The following is a 21,087-nucleotide window of genomic DNA, read 5'->3' as shown; positions in this document are numbered from 1 at the left end:
ACACCGGTTTATGCAAATGGCTCGACGGAGGCATGCGAAAACAGAAATGAAAATGAAAATGAAAACAAAGACAGAGGCAAGTGACGGAGCTGGGCGGCCCACAAGTGGCTCGACGGAGGTCAGCTGCGCTAGAAGAAAACGCTGTCGATCTGCATGGCCCCGGAGATGAATTTGGAAAACAGAGAGAGAATGAAGATGAATTTGAAAAAAAGATCACATGGCGTTGAGGGGAAGAACCTCACTGTGAGACGCGGTCGTTAGTGTGGCTGACGTGCAGTACTCGGCGGCATCTTCTGAGGCGATGTGGAGGTGCAGCGGTGTAAGCGAGGCTCCGGTTGGCAGCCCTGTTTTTCTTTCCTAAAAACAGAGCTCATTGGTCAAGTACTTGACGGCATCTTCTGAGGCGATGTGGAGGTGCAGCGGCGTAGGCGACGGCGTACGGTTGTGCAACGGGTGAGAGCACAATATTCTACTCTGTTTTGAGGTTCTCCAATTACTGAAAATGAAAACAATTCCATGTGACAGAGCTCCGGCATAGAGAGAAAAAAAAAAAAAAGGAAACGAGTTGGGGAGGTTACTGGAAACGAATCCGAGGGAAAGGGGAGGTTGCGGGTGAAAAAAAAAAATTAGAATAATACATAAACTCGGTACAGTAGCTCGCTAATGTTGGCGAGTAGCTTACAATTACTGTACAGTTTATGTCAAATTTTTGAAATTTGACTAGGCCATTGCAGATGATAAATGGTGGAGATGCTGGCTATTTTAAACTTGCATATAACATTGATGAGACTGATGCGGATGCTCTAACGCGTTATAAGCGTGACCCTGTTGCAAATGGGGACACGTGCGATTTTGTTTGGATCTTTGGAATGCATCTCTATAATTAATAATTTGGGCCCTGGACATTGTAGGTAATGCCCCTAACTTATAGTCTGACTATTAATCACGATTGTAGAGGAAGCGTAGACGGCGGGTCATTGACTAGACTTTGACTTTTCAACAGCACTAGAAGTTGGACTTTGCCTGATTACGGATAATATTAAAGTCATTTTTAAAATAGGATGAAAAGTATATATTTTTTATAAATTTAAAATCTTTTATTCATAATCTCACCTTAAATTACTTAAAATAATAATATAATATTTTTTTATTAATTATATTTTTTAATTTTTTTATATTTTAAAATTATACTAATCATATATTAATTAATAATTTAATTTGATACTTCAATTATTTTTTCCCAACTAACTTTTTTCTTCAACTAATTGTTTTGATATTTTAATTATTGTTTTCCAACTAATTGTTTTGAATAAAATATTACATCTAAGGATATTCTCATTGGCTTGGCCAAATTTTATATAATTTGGCTCAAAAACCCTTCACATTAGATTGGATAAATCTAAAATAATCTAGCCTTTTGCTATAGTGGTCGGCTAAAGATAAAAGATCACTATTCATTCATTAAATATTAAAATATTAATTTATCATTTTAAACAAATAAATTAAATTAATTAGAATATAATTAACATTTAACATTTAATAATATTTTTTAATATTAATTGAATATAATATAATTATTATTAACATTTAATAATAATTTTTTAATATTAATTTGATTATAATATAATAATATTAATTTAATATAATATAATTATTATTATTAACATTTAATAATAATTTTTTTAATATTAATTTAATTAGAATATAATTACTATTAACATTTAATAATACTTTTTTGTAATATTAATTTAATATAATTATTATTATTGACATTTAATAATTCTTTTTGTAATATTAATTTAATTAGAATATAATTATTATTAACATTTAATAATAATTTTTTAATATTAATTTGATTATAATATAATAATATTAATTTAATATAATATAATTATTACTATTAACATTTAATAATACTTTTTTGTAATATTAATTTAATATAATTATTATTATTGACATTTAATAATTCTTTTTGTAATATTAATTTAATTAGAATATAATTATTATTAACATTGAATAATAATTTTTTAATATTAATTTAATTATAATATAATAATATTAATATAATATAATATAATTATTATTATTAACATTTAATAATAATTTTTTTAATATTAATTTAATTAGAATATAATTATTATTAATATTTAATTGGTAGAATTACAAAATATGATAAAATAAATTAAATAAAAAAATTATTAATTTAATAATATTTTATTATTATATAGAGAATGAATAGCTAATCTAATGTGGAGATTGAATTTAGATGGAATAAGTAAATGTAAAGAAGTATTGATATTGACCAAATTTGAGAATAAATTTGGCTAAGCTATTACCGATGCTCTAAAGATGAACAATAATCTTCAAATATGAATATCTGTACAAGCTAGCCTCTAAATAGATAAGCCTTTGCAAGAGTGTTGTGGCTTCCCTGCATATATGGTAACAGCTCAATGATCTTCAGACTAACCTGTTATATATATATATATGTATATAATATAAGATAAGCGTTACCCTATTGCACATGGTGACACTGGGGATTTTGTTTGGATCTTTAAAATTCATCTGATCTCTCTGTATATTCTGACTATTAATCACGATTGACTGCGACATATCGATCGACTGTAAATATGAAACTGGCCATTATCAAATGATGATCATATGCAATAAGTACTAAGAATAATTATTTTAGGGCTCCTAAAATTTTTTTAAAAAATTGTCATTGCTCATAAATGTTACGGAATTCTGAGACATATATATATATATATATATATATATATATAATTCTCTTATAACTCTTTTACAATTCCACATTATAATTAATTAATATAAATATACCACTTTATTAAAATTACATAGTTGCCCGGCCGTTTGAACCTAAAATTATATTATAAGTACAATTGATTTGCAAAGAAAAAATAAATTGCAGTAGTACTTAATCAGTTAAAGAAGATAATTCTTACGTATATATATATATATATATACAACTTCAATCTGCAAGTAGTCGAAATGGTTCTATCAAAGCAAAATGGATAGTCTTTATCTATTTATTTATGGGTATACATGAATACAGAGTCGTGGGAGATAGCTCTCCAATCCATTCAAGTTCAACCTTGTTCCTAGTACGCTAGGCTAACTAGTAATTGGCACCAGCTTCGACAGCTTTATCCCTTTTTATTTCATAAATAGAAAGGAAAAAAAAAACGTAATTAATAAATGGTGATAACAAAATACATGATATCCCTCATGATACTAGCAAGAGAGATTTTCGCCGGGTGCAACACCAAATTGTTGACAATATTGAGTGTATTTGTCGATACGGGACTGAACCTTTTCGGGTTCTTTACCGTTACATTCAACATCACCATTAATGGCCTTGATGGTTTCTCCAAACCCCTGGCTCACATATCGTTGAACATTGGTCATCCAATACCATATGGCAGCCTTAAAAGACACAACTGCGTCTGTGGCAACAGTTTCAGGAGAGTTTAATCCATCAAATCCATTATTGCTTCCTGCTTGAGCGTAGTTGTAATTCCAGGTTAGTTGGAGTGGTCCTCGGCCGTAGTAACGCTTGCTAGGGGTGCAAGGATATTGGGGGTACTCTACGTCGTTGCAGTAATTCTGGGTGGCAGGAACATCCCTTTCTTCTATATAGCAAAAACCTATTATATTCAAAAACAACAAAAAATCAATTCTTTTCACTGTAATACATACACCCCATTCCCATGAGTACTCCAATGTATTCCAAATATTTATTTTGTCTCTGTTTCTGAATCTGTATCTTTCTTTACAAACAACATATATATCACATACAAAGATGCATTCTAGCTTGCAAGCAAATGGCTAAACTTATAAGTTTCAGTTCTTGATCTAAGTTTGGGTTTGCTGATATATGCTACTAAATATTTGATCCAAAAACTCAAGTATCTTCTTCATGAGTTTGATTGATCTTGAAGTTTCGATTTGCCACGAAAGTACGTATATTTATGTATTTGTGTGCATGTACTTCATAATGATCAAGTTCTAGAGAAAATTGAGATCTTACTTCCTGTCTCATGTGTGGCATGGGCGAAGAAAGCAGCGATCTCACGCTTAGAATCATCGGTAGACCCAACCCTGCCAAACTGTTCATAAGAACCAAGGGCATTAATGAATGCAGCTCTTGTGTAGAAGCTCTTCCCCGGACAATCTCCAGTGGCCTGATTAAGTATCCCATTAAAGAAATCCTCCGTCACAATATCAGGCACCGAGACATCATTAGGGCCTTTGCAGGGTCCTTCTTTGCAACCCACGCCACAATAGTCATCGTTCGTACCACAATAGCCGTGTTCGCTGCAACATTCATCTGCTGCACAGCCACAGTTCTGACCCTTCACATACCCAGGCACCGCTTCTGCTAAGAATATTCCGACCAGAACAAGGGTTACTAGATTTTTCCTTGGACTAAAAGCAGCCATCTTGGGTGGTGTTGAGGTGAAAGATATATAAAATGTGTTGGAGCAAAAGTGAGGTCGATTGGTTGATATTTATAAAGCAGCTAGCACATGTAAAGAAGGCGGGTACGAAATTACCAATAGCTTTAAAGAAGACGGGTCATTAACGTCCGACAGAGACCATAAACTGTTCTTTGTCGGACGTTGAATAATTACGGTAACGGGTGCAATTTCAATCTACCAACCAAGGAACTCAAATAGAGCACGTAAAGATCAATTTCAGCCAGTGCGGTTCCTTTGGCTTTAAGCTCCCAAAGTCAAAGAAGACTAATGATGTCTCGGTGTTCTCGCAGAGGCCTTACAAAACAGCTCGTAGTACCGTAGTCGGACTTTCATTGACGTCATTATTTTGAAACTGCAAAAAAATAAAAAAAGAGAATGGAAACTAGAAATAAAAGAAGGTTGACTAATTCAAATCTAAAAAATTCCAACCCCATGTGCTGGACGTTCAATGGAGGTAAGAACCCCCATGCAATTGCATTTTAGATGGGTTTGGTTTCGGGCTTTATCAACCCAAACTGGACTCAATTTTTTAAGTAATTTATTGAATATTCCTAATCTGAACAAAAGGAAGAAAACAATCTTACTTTTCTATTTATATTATCTAGCTACTATCTATTATAATATTCTTGTTGGGCAGTGCTCGATAGATGAGCTCAGTTAAGATATGAGTTTTGAAAACGGGATAGAGATCATTGTGCAATACAGGAAGATCGGGTAAGCCATCCAAAGGATCGTCTTAGGGAGACGAGAGCAAACCCTGAGGAGGTTGGTCATCCCCCTTTTGCTCACAAGAGGCCCCATCATAAAAAAGCATGCAAAACAAGCTTGCGAGAAGGATTGGTCTTGTCAAAAGGTGTTTATTGAACCCTAGGAGGTCATATGTTACATTAAATGCATGACTGAAACACCCACTCGAGAGGCATGTCCATGACAGGTGGGCATGGTCTTAAGACTCATATGGATTACGACATAACTGCAATGACATGCTCACTCAAAGAAGTACGATTGCCAGACTGTCGAAAGCAGTAGGTGAGACTCCCACCAGGAGCGACATATAAATAAGGAACTGAGTGAAGATCTACCCGTGCATTCATAGCCTCTCCTTTGACTCATTACAAGAAATTAAGTCTTTTATAACTTTTTTAATTATGATGTAATTAAAATCGCTGCAATAGATATCCTTTTGCAATAAAATATTACTCCTTACAATATTTTTACATCGGGCTTAATGAAGCGGGACGCTTCACTTAGTTTTTTACAGCGAAATTTGAGTCTATAATCACGATAATATGCGTTGCAAAAAAAGAAAAAAACTTCTTGCAGCGGCCTAATATCGTTGCTATTGGCTACGGGCATGAAAACAGAAGAGAATTTGTTTTTTCCCCCCGAAACCTCTGTTACCGAGTTCAGAGTTCTCCACCTCGCGCCTCTTGCCCAAATCAAGTTGTTTGTATTGCATAAATTTTTCTGTGAAATTTAAATGTTAGGAGTAACAATTGTTATTGGTTATATGTAGCAAAATTACTTTCTAGCCATCATAAACTCCCATGTTGTATACTACTGGGTATTGCATGGTGCAGTCCTTAATTAGATTTGTCCATATTCTAATTAAATGTAATGATTTGGAGATGTTTGAAAATTGTAATGCAGAGTTTTTTTGGATCTTAGCTGTTGAATATGATCACATCTATTGCTGAATGTATTGGGCATTTGATACCAGTGACTGCTGTAATCTTGGTTGATTGGTTTTGATGATTGTCCTGCTCTAGATGTATCCTAAGGATGCAGAAATAGTGAATAGTGAAGTGGAGAGTGTGCATGATTCTCCAGTGCACACTTACCTCGTGTACATTTTTCAGCAACTGCTACAGCAGGCATTTGTTGAGTTCTTGATAATAAAAAATACCATATTACTTGGATAGTTTTTAGAAGTATCATGTCTTTGTGAATTTTTGGGACTTCTTTCTGTTCTTGATAATAATAAATCGCTACTACTAAGTATTTGCAATCACCTGACTAGTCATTTTTGTTATCACTGTTAGGTTGGAGTTGAAGAGAAAGACGTTATAAAGAATGCAATAGATCAATTTCCCCCGCATGATGCAGAAGAGAAGTTGATATATTCTGCCTACAATGTCCAGGTGCACTTGGTGTAAATAAAATTTTTAAATATAAAAGAGCAAAACTGGTTGCACTATATATTTAATAGTTAGAAAAGTTGCAGGATCTTGGTTCCATTTGGTCCACCCCATTGTATAGCCCATAACTATATTTTGTGAATTCCCAAAGAGGATTAGATTCTCTCTATGTTTGATGTTATATCACAAGACCATTTTATCCAAGATATTTATTAGTGTATATAAGGTGTGTTTATGAATTTTTTATTATGTTTACTAATTTATAAGTACTTAATATTGGGTTTCAGCTAGGTGTCGTTTCATATAGGTGAAAAAATATTGAAAATTCATAAATTGGGTTTAAGGTATTAAAACACAAATAATTTATTATTTGGACATATAAATAACTAACAATTAATAATATTATTTGGACATATTAATTTATTATTTTAAGTTAGTCACTAAATTGGACATTTAACTAAGTTAGTTGACTTAGTTATAAGCCAAAGCAGAGGGAAAAAAAAACTATAAAGCCATCTTTTGAAGTGTTTTTTTATTACTGCAAATACGGAACCATTAACTCCAAGCGATTATAAATAATTTTCAAAATTGCTGCAATTACTCATTTGCAGCGTTTCTTAACGTTGCAAACACTCAAAAGCAACGATTACAGAGCGTTGCAACTACAATTCAAAGCAACAAAAATAAATATGTTGCATTTGGTCTACTCGATTGCAATGCTTTTTATCTATTTGCAGCGATTTAATTATGTTGTAAGTAAACTAAAGCAATGAAAAAAAATTATTGCTTTGGCGTAACCTATTGCAGCGTTTTTCTTGTTTATTGCAGCGATTAAGAGATGCTGCAACAAGTAACAAAAGCAGTGCTAAAATGATAGAGGAAGAAATGTCTAAACATTGGGAAAGATTGAACCTGACCAATGAAGAAAACTCAACTTACCATGCTGCTCATATAAAGGAACATGGAGTTTGTGGACAATGCTGCGTAACTGGTAAAGACTTCTTTGAAAAAGGCCTTAACAATGAAGCTTTTAGGAAAACGATAGTCTTAGTATGAAAGAAATGATATTTTTATTGTATGCTATTTTATTTTATTATTATTTGGATTAATTCGTGTTGTTTATTTTGTCCGAAATTTAAATTGGGTCAAAGGTTATGTTATGACAGGAAAATGGTAAGACCAAGAAGGCCTACCGATGAGCCTCAGGATGATTTGCTGAGAGGCGATGGAAATTACGCCATATCTCGAGCGTTAAATCGAATGACAGAATTTCTGAAGCAAAATTTTCGACCACAACAAGGGGAGCAAAGTAGAGCGGTGCAAGCTGAATGCACCTATGAGCACTTTTTAGCGCATAGAACCTCGACTTTCACGGGAGAAGAGGATCCACTTTGGACTGAAAATTGGATTAGAGATTTGGAAAGGACATTTGAAGTTTGTGGTTGCATTGAGGCCAACAAGTGCTGTATGCAAGTTATTGGCTGCAAGGTATTGCTGTTGAATGGTGGGAGACAAAAAGGGAAATGTTAGAGTTGGAGTTGGGGTCCTTTGCTGTTGTGTCGTGGTAGCGCTTTAAAAAGGAATTTAATGATCATTTCTTTCCAACTTCTGTGAGGCGGCAAAAGGCAAGAGAATTTACTAGCTTGGTCCAAGGAAGCATGACCGTGGAACAGTATGCCCGGAGATTTATAGAGCTTGGGCGATTTGCTACTCATCTCATCGCCACGGAGGAGATGCAGGCCTAGCGTTTCCAGGAAGGTCTGCGACCAGATATATGCAGAATGGTAGTTTTCCACTGGATTATAACTTTTCAGGAATTAGTTGATTTGACCATTCTTGCAGAGCGTGAGATTAGTTTGAGCGTGGGCTCCCTTTCAAGTCAGAAGAGGTTGAATGTTGATGGTAAAGGAAGCAGTTTTGGGTCACCACAAAAGTTTATATAGAGGACAGGAATCCAATCGTTGGTAGCCTCAAGTGTGCGTATGGGAGTCTGAGTTCCAGTTTGTGGCAGATGTAATAGAGCGCACGGAGGCAAGTGCTGTCTGGGTAGGAACCAATGTTTTGAATGCGGTCAGACGGGGCACTTTGCTCATGAGTGCCCTAGTCTAGTTCAAGGAAGCCATGTAGCTCGTCGCGGTGGTAGAACTAACCAGAGGCAATTAGTTTGGGCTCGGATGTACGCAGTGACTCTTGGTATCGTTGGAGGTGAGGTTCCGGAGACTCAAGATGCTGGAGTCATGGCAGGCATGGGTCTAATCTAATATTTCGTGATGAATGCCTTGTATGGTTTGTTTTTATATTATTGCGGCTTGAAGGGAATGGCATGATCTGGGTGATCTCTTAGGGAAGTAGGATAATTGAGTTCTTTGGTTCCATGGAGTTTATGAAATGGTCTATAATGTTGTAGGTTGTAAGTTTAACAAATTTCAAGGATAGATTTTATGGAATTTCAGCAAAGTTTTAAGGTTTTGCAGATTTTAGGAAATGATTGGTTATTATTTAAGATTTTAGATTTTGAAAGTTTTGGGAGTCGATTGTTTCGTTATTGGATATAAGTTGATTCGACCTAATGAATTTTGGAAAAGGAATTTTGCATAATTTAAGGTTATAGGATTGCAGATTTGAAGGACTGATTTATAATGAAATTGAAGTTTTTGGTTTCACAGGATTGATGTACTAGTATGAAATATTTTGGAGATTGATTAGGTTGTAACCATTAAAATGGAGTTGAGCATAGTTGAATGATAGATATAGGAATTTTCAAGGAGAATATTTCTTTGAGGATTGAAGGTAATGACCTAGTTTGTGTATTTTTAGGATTGAAGATGTAGATCTAGTTCGTGTGTTTGTCTAAGGATTGAAAATATCGATCTATTTTGAAAAATAATTGTTATAGCTCGAGGTTATAGTGACAGGTTTTAGGATTGATCCATGCCAAGTTTGGGGATATTAGATGGTACAAATTTAGGAGATGATTTTTTTGTTAATTTTGAGGATATAGATCTAGATGATGAATATGATAGGAATGAATCACTTGTAAGTTGGAGAAGTATTGGCTTTGTCTAAGGACGTGTAATAGTTGTGAGTGTATAGACTTGGAGAATACAAGTCCTTGTTTTATTTTTGTCTTGGAAGAAGTGGTTTGATAGGTGTTAATTTATGAGGACATAGTCTTTTTGCATTTTGGCGAGTTATTAGAATTCACGCGGAAGCATGATTTTTGGAAATAATTAGGTATTCAAATTTTGTGCTGATTTTGAGGAATTGGTGGTGACTTGAAGTTTTAGTAAGAAATTAATCATTTGGTTGTACAAATTATGCTTATTGATGATTTATTTTGGAAGTGACTATTAGGTTACCAAGATATAGTATACAATGAAGGTTTCGATGATATAGCATAAGAGTTGATTGAGGTTAATACAATTCATTCTAAGAAGTAATAATTATTGGAATTTACTTGGGTGCAGTATTGAGGTTCTTGTGGATATGGTGATTTTGGTTTACGTGTCGCTGGGAGACTAGTGCGAATTTACTTAGGAGTTCTAGACATGATGTGTCGCTGGGAGACTAGTGCGAATATGATGGAATTGCCTATAGGAGTAGATTTGGGGAGAGCATTACTCATGCATGTTTGGGAATGGTTGATGGTATGATTTTCTCAAGTATACTATGAGTTGTATCTTGTATCCTGCTTGGTGTTGATGTTTGACCTCACAAATTGAGATGACGAATTTTATTTTAAGGGGGAGGATGTGATACCCTATTTTTACATGTATTTTTATTAAAGGAATATTTTAATTTAATTCATATATTGGTTTTTTATTTTAAATTATCAAATTTTAATTGGATTTATTTAGTTGTGAAATTTATTTTGTGGTGCTTTCTTATTATTAATTATTGTTTTGTGTTTAAATTGCTGTTTAATTTATTTTAGTTTATTTTTAGATTTAAAATTTTGTTGTTAGTTTTTACTACTTAATTATTATATTTAGCTAGATGTTGTGTTTAAATTATTTTCTTTGTTTTATAGCTTTGAAAGTTGTTTTCGTTGGATCAGTTTCTGGACTTCAGATGTGAAGACTGGACCTCATTTCTGTTCCCCATCTTTTCCTTTCCTCTTCTTCTTTTTCCTTTCTGTTTCTTTTCTCTTTTTCTTTCCTTTTTTCTCACTTTTTCCTCCGGTTTCTCCCCCCCGTGCGCGAAGCTCCTCCTTCCTCTTTATTATCGTTTTCCTTCAGCCGCCTAGTCCGCTGCCATGCGCTGGCTTGTAGCACACTGCCCACCTAGTTTTCTTCCCCACCGATCGGTGATTATCCCCACCAAATTTCACCTCTATCTAAGCCATCATTAACCATTACGAACTCCTCCAAGGCATGACGTCTTTTCTCTCTAGTGCCGCCGTCGTTCCACCTCCGGCCACTATCTCTTCATAGCTTCATCACTGACCTCTTACCATCCTAAACCATCCATTTCCGGCTCCGATCCGTCGCCGGAGTAGCCCCCACGACCTCACTTTCCGTTTTGGGCTTTTTGGCCTTCCTCCACCGTTTTCACCGCCACCCATGGCCAACTCTCACTTCCACTAGCTTCATAAACACCTCTAAGGTATTCTCTATCAATCCCAAGCCTTAATTCGTCCCCATTCAAAAGTGGGTATTTTACAACCCACAGACACTGTGCTTTTGCACTGTTACATTGCTTTTCTTTCGCCTTTTGCAGCTTGTTGATCTTCCGAAAATTATTATATAGCGCTGTAAGTATTTTTCAAACTTTCTTTTAGATTAAAATATATTTTTGCTTTAATAATAAATTGTGACTGGCTGGTTATTCCGAACTGAGTCTGAGGAGTTGGGGGTCGGATGGATTTGAGGATGGAGTTAATTATGTTTGGTTGATGTTGAAATTTATTGGATATTTTGTGTCTTGATGTTTGCATTGCATATTGCATGTATGTTCATGTTTGAAAAGGAAAATTGGGTTTTCGTGTAATTGCATGCATGTACATATGTTCGAACTTGAAAACTGGGTTTTCAAGCAAGAAATGATATTTGGTATATGTAAACGATTAGATTGACTGGTTTGAGTTAGAGACACGTATAGAGATGGTGGTAGAGTCTTGCCTACGACTCTTGGCTACAATGCACGTGGCGTAGGGATGGTGGTAAGCAGGGATGGAGGTAGAGTCTCGCCTGTGATTCCTGCATACAGTGCATGGGTAGGGATGGTGGTAGAGTCCCGCCTGTGATTCCCGCATACGGTGCATGCGTAGGGATGGTGGTGAGCAGGAATGGTGGTAGAGTCCTGCCTGTGATTCCCGCCTACAGTGCTATGATGGTTTGGTTAATGGGCTATTTTTTTGGAAAAATGGCGAGATTGGATTTTTGGGCCATTATCTGGGATAATGGCGAGTAATGTTTTAAAAGAAATGTCTTGGGCCAAAAATGGGATTTTGGCATTCGTAAAAAATGTGGATTTTTGGGACATATGCATATAGCATCATGTTCATGCATTTGGTTATTGCATAAATGTATTTTTTATCTTGAGGTTTGTTTGGATTATTACTTACCTGCAGTACTGTCTTGGGTAACGTAGACATTGTTGCAGATGAGAAGGAAGAGGCTAAGCCTGAGGAGGCGGCTCCGCCATCATATTGACTTTGGAGCTGTTTTATTTTCGGAAATTATTTTACTTACTTTTTTGTTATGTAATTTTGATTTGAAACAATGTTAAACTTGTAATATTTTATTACGCTTGTTTTAAGCAAGTTTGTATTCAAACAAAATTCTAGTACTTAATTGAAGACTTTTATTATCTGCTGCGTTAATTTATTTGTACACATGTTGCATGTACACACACTTGTCACTAGGCGATGAGATGTGTGACCTATGTTGTCATCATTCCGACGTCTCGATTTCCACATGTCCGTACATGAGAGTTGGGGGCGTCGCATCAACAAATGGAAAATTTCAAGAAAACATTGAAATTCTGTGGCCTAAGTGATCTAGGATATGAAGGGACAAAATTCATCTAGAATAATGGAAGGGAGGGAGCTCAATTTACTAAAGAAAGACTGGATCAAGTCCTTGCTAACTCAGCCTGGATCAACCAATTTTCTGAGAATTGGATTATGGTCCTGGTAGCACAATCTTTTGACCATTGTCCTATTGTATGCAACATGGGAAATGGAATGGAAAGAAAAAGAAGTGATAGAGGAGGCAGAACCAAGATATTCAGATATGAGGCCAGTTGGGAACTAAGGGAACAATGCAATGAAATTATAAAATCTAGTTGGAACCAGACTACACCAAGACATGGATCTTATGCAAGGGATGTTTACAATAAATTACAAAAATGCAAGGAATCCATAGTGCATTGGAAGAAGCAATCCCTTGACAAACAATGGAGACAGACTCATGATAAGTTTGACAAACTTACTAAAATGCAGAGTTCTAACATGGGAAATCTGTCAGCAGTAGTAAACCAAGATAAAAAAGAAATAGATGCCCTATTAGACGTAGACAATGTAAGATGGAAACAAAGAGCCAAACAAGCTTGGCTCAAAGATAGAGACAGAAATACAAAATTCTTTCACAGAGTTGCAAATCAAAAAAGAAAAACTAATGAAATCCATAATATTGTGAGAGATGATAGAACTGAAGCTTGCAACAGAGAGGACATTTCAGAAAACTTTCGAGTTATACTACAAGACGTTATTTTCAACTTCTCAACCTAACAAGATCCATGAATGCTTGGAGTTTTTAGAGAAGAAAGTGGATGACCACATGATTAGGCACTTAACAAAAGAATTCAATGGAACTAAGGTAAGGACAACTTTATTCCAAATGAATCCATTAGGTTCTCTTGGACCTAATGGATTCTCAGCTGTATTTTATCAAAACCATTGGGACATAATGGGAGAAGACATAACTCGAGCTATCCTAGACATCCTAAACCATGAAGGTGACTTGACCTGTATCAATGAGACTTGTATAGTTCTGATTCCTAAGGTCAAAAATCCTCAATCAGTCATTGAATTCAGCCCTATATCTTTATGCAATGCCATCTACAAAATAGTCTCAAAATTCCTAGCCAACATAATTAAAACAATATTGCCTCAAATCATATCTCCCACTCAAAGTGCCGTTATACCAGGTAGATTAATAATGGATAATGTAATAGTGGCTTTTGAGGCTATGCATGCCATGAGAAGTAAAGGAAAAGGACAGGAGGGATACATGTCCTTGAAGTTTGACATGAGCAAAGTATACAATAGGGTGGAGTGGAACTTCTTGAAAGCTGCAATGATAAAGATGGGTTTTAATCCAAGATGGATTGAATTGGTAATGAAGTGTGTTTCAACTGTGTCATACTCCCTACTCATCAATGGAGCTCCTCAAGCATGGTTTCAAACTACTAGGGGAATAAGACAGGGAGACCCTTATCTCCTTATCTTTTTATCTTGGTAGCAGAAGCTCTGAGCTCACTCTTGTACCAAGTTGAAGCTTCAAAGCAAATTCATGGATTCCAATTTGGTAGGAGCAGGTTGTGCATCAACCACTTGTTTTTTTGCAGATGACAACTTATTATTCTTCCATGCCAATGCATTTTAATGGGCAAGGATGCTTGATCTGCTAGACCTATATGAAAGAGGCTCTGGATAGAAACTCAACAAGGACAAAACCTCAATATTTTTCAGTTCAAATACTAATAAGATGACTAAAGATCACATATTTGACATGGTAGGACTTAGAGCTACTCAAAGCCATGAAAAGTACCTTGGCTTACCTACTCTTATAGGCAAGTCAAGGTTTCAAGCTTTCAAGGGAATCTTGGACAGAGTAAGAGGTAGAGAGAGCAACTGGAAAAACAAACTCCTATCAAAGGGGGGAAAAGAGGTATTACTTAAAGCCATCATTCAAGCACTACCAACATATTGCATGGGGGTATTTAAACTGCCAAAGACACTTCTACAAGAACTTAATAAAGTTATGAAAAACTCTTGGTGGGGCCAACAAAAAATGGAAAGAAAGACACGTTGGGTGTCATGGAACCAAATGGGAAAGGTAAAAAGTGCAGGAGGAATGTGATTCAGAGATTTTGAATGTTTCAACACTACATTGTTAGCTAAACAAGCATGGAGGATTATGCAATAGCCTCAATCCCTGGCATCACAGGTCCTGAAAGTGAAATATTTCAACAAAACAGATTTCTTGAAAGCAAAAGTAGGGTCTAGACCATCATTCATATGGAGAAGCATTTGCTTAGCTAGACACCTAATTGTAAAGGGATCGGTTTGGAGGATTGGTAATGGCCAGTGCACATACATTTGGCAGCACAAGTGGCTTCCTAGTCCATTATCATACAAGGTCCAATCTACAAGTCAGGTCTGTCGAGGGAGGCTAAAGTAGCAAATCTTATCAATCACTTAGAAAAACAATGGAAGAAGGACTTGATAAGGGAAGCATTTGACGAAATGAGGCTGAAACTATTCTTAAAATCCCAATTAGCTCCTCTGGTGTAGAAGACAAATTAATTTGGCTCGAAACCAAGGATGGAACCTTTAATGTGGAAAGTGCATATCATCTTCAAATGGAACTTAAAGTTATAAGTGAAGGTCAACCATCATCTTCTATTACTAAGCATGCATATTGGACCAACTATTGGAAGCTTAAAATCCCAAATGCAGTTAAGAATTTCATGTGGAGAGCCTGCCTTGAGTCATTACCCACAGGAGTGAACCTGTCTAAAAAGAAAATTTGTGGATCTCCTGAGTGCCCTATATGCCGAGAAGAGGAAGAAAATGTGGCACATATTCTATGGAATTGTCCCTTAGCAATGAATGTGTGGAGTCATGCTTCATTTGGTCTACAGAAATGTTCTATCTGGTCTAAAAATTTCAGTGAATTGGTCAAGGCACTAATGTCAAAATGAGATCAAGATACAATGGCACTATTTGCAATAATAGCAAGAAGCATTTGGTATAGGAGAAATCAGTTTGTTTTGAAAAATCTCTTACTCACCCTAATACTTTAGCCAAGACAGCAAGGAAATCTCTTGAAGAATTTAAAGCTGCACAACACAAACCAACAACACATGATTGAAGGACTTCAGAGATAACTAACAGATGGCAATCTCCACCTTCAAGAGTTATCAAAATTAACTGGGATGCAAGTCTGAGTGAAGGAAGAGGAAAAGCAAGCTTTGGTCTAGTGGCTTAGGATCATGAAGGCAGAGTGTTGGCTACCAAAAAATTCTCAAGACCAAGTATAATAGATCCTTTACTTGTTGAAGGACTAGGTGCTAATTTATATGCTGCGTATATGACCATTGAACTGGAATACAACTCTGTCACAATAGAGGGGGACTAGAACAACAACTAGCTAGATGGGATAGAGTGGGAATGATCATTAGTGATACCAAAACAAGGCTTTCATCTTTAGCTAGTTGGAGGGTTTCACATGTCAAAAGATTAGGCAATGTTTATGCCCATAATCTTGCCAAAGAGGCAATCTCAATTCCAGATGATGTAGTTAATCTGGTTGTTTGTTTAGACAACTTGTCACTTGTAACCCCTTGATAAGTTAATGATAGTTGATGTTTCAGAAAAAAAAAAAAAAAAAACTAGATGTAGCCAAAAGTAGTACTCATACATGATGATGTCCATGCACTAAATAACACGGGAATTGGGGCAAATTATAATAATCATTATGTTTTCCATTGAATAATAATGCCCATGAAAGCTATGGGCTTAATTCAGAACAATATAAAATTAATGATAGATATCTTTCATCCTTAAATATTTTTGAATTAGAGCCAAGTAGCTAGCAGCTATAGGATGCGACTTGATCCCCAATTGATCTGCCAATTACATAATTTATTTGTTGGCAACTGTTGGCAACTAGCTAGCAGCTAAGATTATCACCAGGAGCAACACCGAGTTGGTTGCAATATTGAGTGTAATATTGGATACGAGACTGAAGAGCATCGGGTCTTCAATATCATTGTTTATTGCTCAAATTGTTGCTCCAAACCCTTGACTCAAGACTTGGCCATGAACATTAGTCATCCAAAACCACAAGGCAACCTTGAACGAGACCACGGGGTCTTTAGCCATAGTTTCAGGAGAGTTCAGTCCATCAAAGTCGATGTCTTTTGCAACTGCTCCGTAATTATAATTCCAAGTTAATTAGCTGAAGTGGTCCACAACCATGGTATAGCTTCTTGTTAGTGTTGCATCTATACTCAGTGTTGCTCTTGTCACAATAGTTCTTTGAGGCACCGTCTATCTCTTCTATGTAGCAAAAAGTTGTGCTCAAAGATAAACGAGGATGTTAATTTGCATCAATATTCAGGGTATAGATAAGTTTAAGTACGTAATTAAACTTGTTGATATTTTGTTACCATATATGTGCTAATCACAAATATGTGTGCATCGGACTTTTTTTTTTTTTTTTGGAAAAAGAGGATAGTACCTCTATACTTTATTCAAAACAACCTCACTTATGGCGGAGGAAAACCGCTTACACAAAGGTCAAGACTAAAAGAAAAAAAACATATGAGCCAAAAACACTTCTCAGGGATAGCACAGACTCTTTCACGGTCTAATGCTAGGAAATCCAAGTTTGTCCATCCGTAAGATCCCTTTAAGAATAGAAGGAATATCCAGAGAATGCCATTGCTTATTCATGCCCCTCGCACCTAGACGTGCCAAGTAGTCTGCTGCTGCGTTTCCTTCCCGGTATGTATGTGATACTTGAAACTCAAATTCTTTCAACAGCTCCATTAATTCCTCCCAGTAGTTTTCTAGATACCATACTTCACAGCTCGATGCCTTCAACCATTTGACCACCATCATGGAATCTGATTCCAGATCAATGTGGACCACTCCCATCCTTTTAATCAGCCGGAGACCATGAATTAAGCTCATAACTTCTGCAAAATTACTTGTACCTGTACCAAGATTAACCGAAAAAGCCATGTGCAAATCAACCTTAGCATCTCTAAGCACTCCACCCACCCCTGCAGAACCAGGATTTCCATTTGAGCTTCCATCAACATTTAACTTCAGACGTCCAAGTGCCGGCTTTGTCCATTGCACCAGCTTCAGAATTAATCTTTTCGGAGGTTTAACTGGAATGTTCAGCTCCATTAGAATTTTCTCATCTTGACTCGATAGCATTTTCCCCACTTTCAGCTTTTCTCCCACTTTTGCTGTCCATGTTTTAATATTATACCAAATCGTAATAGCTAAGTCTTTTATTCCTTCTGCTCGTGCCTTACAGTGTCTCAACCAGAGGGACCAAGTCACAATGGATGGAATGATCCCGAGTAGGTGCCCCAGTTGTGATGATTTAGAAGCTTTAGTAAACCATTCCTCTACTATCTGGTTCCAAGAGCTTCCTGCAGTTCTGCCCAAACCCATCTACGTGTATGCAAGTCTCCATACCTCCTTTGCAATGTCCCCGTTTGCTAGCACATGGTCTCTCTTTTCATATCCACCATTCAAGCAACAATCACATTTTGAAACTATTGGAATACCAATGGATCTTATTCTATCATCCACACTTAAAAGCATTATTGAAAACTTTCCACATATTAACCAAATATTCTTTGGGATGCAAGGGTGCCATACCCAGTCTGCCCATCTAACATTGGGAGCATTAATCTGAACACAATTCCATGCACTTTTAGTGGAGAATTTTTCATCATTGCTAGCTGTCCATACCAGCACGTCTGCCCCTGCTCTGCTTTTACTTAACACTTCCAACACTTTTTCCGCTAGCTCAACCCCTAATATATGGTGTAACTTGGCAGCATCCCACTCATTTTCCATTTTACATTCTGTAACTTGTAGGCTTGGAGAATCACCCATAGGAACCAGGTTACATAGAGGACCCTCATCTAGCCACTTATCAAACCAAAAGGATATGTTACCATTTTTAATCTTCCATTTTGAAAGATTTAGAACTTTAGGGATACATGAAGTTACCATCCTCCAGAATCTAGTACCTTTTCCCGTATCCACAAGTGAGATGTGATTCTGTCGCACATACTTGGCTCAAAAAAATTAGACCATAGCGAGTCCTCCACCATAATCTTCCACGCAAATTTCACGAAGAGGGACTTTTGAATATCTGTAAAATTTCTGAACCCCATTCCACCTCCTGCTGCAGGTAAGCATAACTTATCCCATGACTTCCAATGCTTTTTTGGCTTTCCTTCATGCACACCCCAGAAAAAATTACTAGGCATCTGTTGATACTTTTCCTTACCGAACTAGGTACATACACAGTAGACAATAAATATATAGGGAGGCTCATTAGGACGTGCTTTAAGAGAAGCACATGGGCCCCATTAGCTAATAATTTATTCTTCCATCCTTCCAACCTTGCTTTAATTTTTCCAACAATTTCCTCTAAGTAAACTGCTTTCATACGCCCAGAAATGATTGGAATTCCCAGGTATTTGAAAGGCGTTTTGCCTTCCACAAACCCAGTAATCCGTAGGATTGATCGCCATCTAGGCCTGGTGATATGTTTCAAGAAGGTAATAGAAGACTTGACATTGCTAATGTTTTGACCCGACCATTGCTCATACGTAGACAAAACATCCAAATTGGCTCTCACAGAAGCTTTACTACCATTAACAAAAATTACTATGTCATCGGCATATAACAAATGCGATATCAACGGGGTATCTCTAGGTTGCACGAACACGCCAATTTTATTTTCTTCAAATTTCGCTTTGAGCAATCTGGAGAGAATTTCTTCAACCATGATAAACAAGTACGGGGAGATTGGATCCCCTTACCTCAATCCTCGACCACTTTTAAAGAAACCCTTTGGAACCCCATTCATGACGATGGAGGAATGAGCGTTCGAAATGCACTTCCTGATCAAGTCACATACCTGACTCGAAAAACCAAAATGAGACATGACATGCAAGAGGAAGTTCCAATCCACACTATCATAAGCTTTTGCTATATCCAGCTTAAGTATGATATTGCCTCCCCGGACAGGTTTATTAATACTGTGTACAAGCTCCTGTATAAGGCTTATATTGTCGAAGATGCTTCGGCCTGGGATAAAGGCTCCTTGTTCTAGAGCTATAATACGTGGAAGCATTGGAGCCAGGCGACTCACCAATATTTTAGAACAGATTTTGTAAAAGGTCGAGCATAGACTGATCGGCCTAAACTTGTCAAAGTTTGTTGGCGACTCCACCTTAGGAATGAGGGTCAAAAAGGATGCTGCAAAATTCATGGGGAGATCCAACCCCAAGAAGAATTCCTGTACTGCCTCCACCACATCATTGCCTACAATATGTCAACAAGCTTGAAAAAAACCCGACCCAAACCCATCTGGCCCTGGGCTACTATTAACTGGAATGGAAAACACTGCATCTCTCACATCTTGGATTGAAGGGAGCTGACACAACCTCTCGTTATCTTCCTTTGTGACAACTGTTTGCACCAAATTTGATAAATCTGGAAGTAACCCCACCTGCTTATGAGCCAAAAAATGACTAAAATATTGAACTGCTTCATCATGGATTTCTTCTGAAGACTTTAACTATCTTCCATCAGGTAGTCGCATTTCATTAACCTGCACTTTGGATCGAGCATTACAAGCCCGGAAGAAACTTGCGCTGGCTTCACCTTTCTCCATCCATCGGACTTAATATATGTATATATATATGTATACATATATATAATTAAGCAGAATATACACATGCAATATGGAATGTCATATATAAATGTGGATTTTTGTATGCATGAGAGAGAGAGAGAAGGATCTTATGTCCAGTCTCGTGTGTGACATGAGCAAAGAAAGCTGCAATCTCCCGCTTAGAATTACTAATAGAACCAGTTCTACCAAATTGATTATACGAATTGAGAGCATTAAGAAATGTTGCTCTAGTGTAGAAGCGGTTTTTCCCAGACAACTTCCACTTGCCTGATTAAGTATTCCATTAAAGAAATATCGTGTCACAATATTGGGCACGGAAACATCACTGCTTGCAGCAATAGCAGGCGATGCATGCATTTTCAGCATCACGTTCCCCAGTACGTGCCACTCTGGCTAAGATTCTGACTATAATAAGAGTTAATATATATTCTTTTCTTACACTAAGTGCAACCATCTTTGGGAAGGTGTTGTGAACTAATAATATAAGAATGAACCACAAAGATGATGTACGTACCGTGATGCGAGTAATTATTAGCAAATTAGCTAAGCATTATATTTATAGTGCAACATGTACAAATGGTGGTCATGGATGGAACTCGATGGCCCCTTAGGATATATAATCAACGATTCATTAATATAATTGAAGTACTGGTAATAGGAAGAGTACAACTGGGTCTACCTGCATGCAGCTTTAACGTTTTGATCACTTGGCCATGGCACAGATTAATTAAAGGGTAATTTGTCGTATGATCATCTCTCTGC

At 36.6% G+C, this 21,087-nt stretch overlaps 1 protein-coding gene and 1 pseudogene across 1 annotated transcript; both read right to left on the bottom strand.

The window, feature by feature from the left end:
• Window positions 1–3,016: 3,016 nt before the first annotated feature.
• On the bottom strand, window positions 3,017–4,536 carry LOC122300598 (endochitinase EP3-like). The gene is made up of 2 exons (XM_043111374.1): window positions 4,049–4,536; window positions 3,017–3,665 (listed from the first exon to the last, which is right to left on the bottom strand). Exons 1-2 carry the CDS (start codon window positions 4,458–4,460, stop codon window positions 3,253–3,255), a joined length of 825 nt encoding a protein of 274 aa, XP_042967308.1. The 5' UTR covers window positions 4,461–4,536; the 3' UTR covers window positions 3,017–3,252.
• A 12,113-nt stretch (window positions 4,537–16,649) lies between these two features.
• On the bottom strand, window positions 16,650–20,682 carry LOC122301832 (annotated as a pseudogene).
• Between the last annotated feature and the right edge of the window lie 405 nt (window positions 20,683–21,087).

This window comes from Carya illinoinensis, chromosome 2, assembly GCF_018687715.1.
Source record: "Carya illinoinensis cultivar Pawnee chromosome 2, C.illinoinensisPawnee_v1, whole genome shotgun sequence".
NCBI lineage: Eukaryota > Viridiplantae > Streptophyta > Magnoliopsida > Fagales > Juglandaceae > Carya > Carya illinoinensis.
The sequence above is the reverse complement of the archived record's forward strand: the minus strand, read 5'-3'. Positions and strand labels throughout refer to the sequence as shown.

Excerpts from the sequence above, each read along its gene's own strand:
- LOC122300598 (XM_043111374.1), bottom strand. The coding sequence starts at position 4,460 with ATGGCTGCTTTTAGTCCAAGGAAAAATCTAGTAACCCTTGTTCTGGTC. Across the intron at positions 3,666-4,048 it reads TGCCACACATGAGACAGGAA|GTTTTTGCTATATAGAAGAA; the intron begins GTAAGATCTCAA and ends TGAATATAATAG.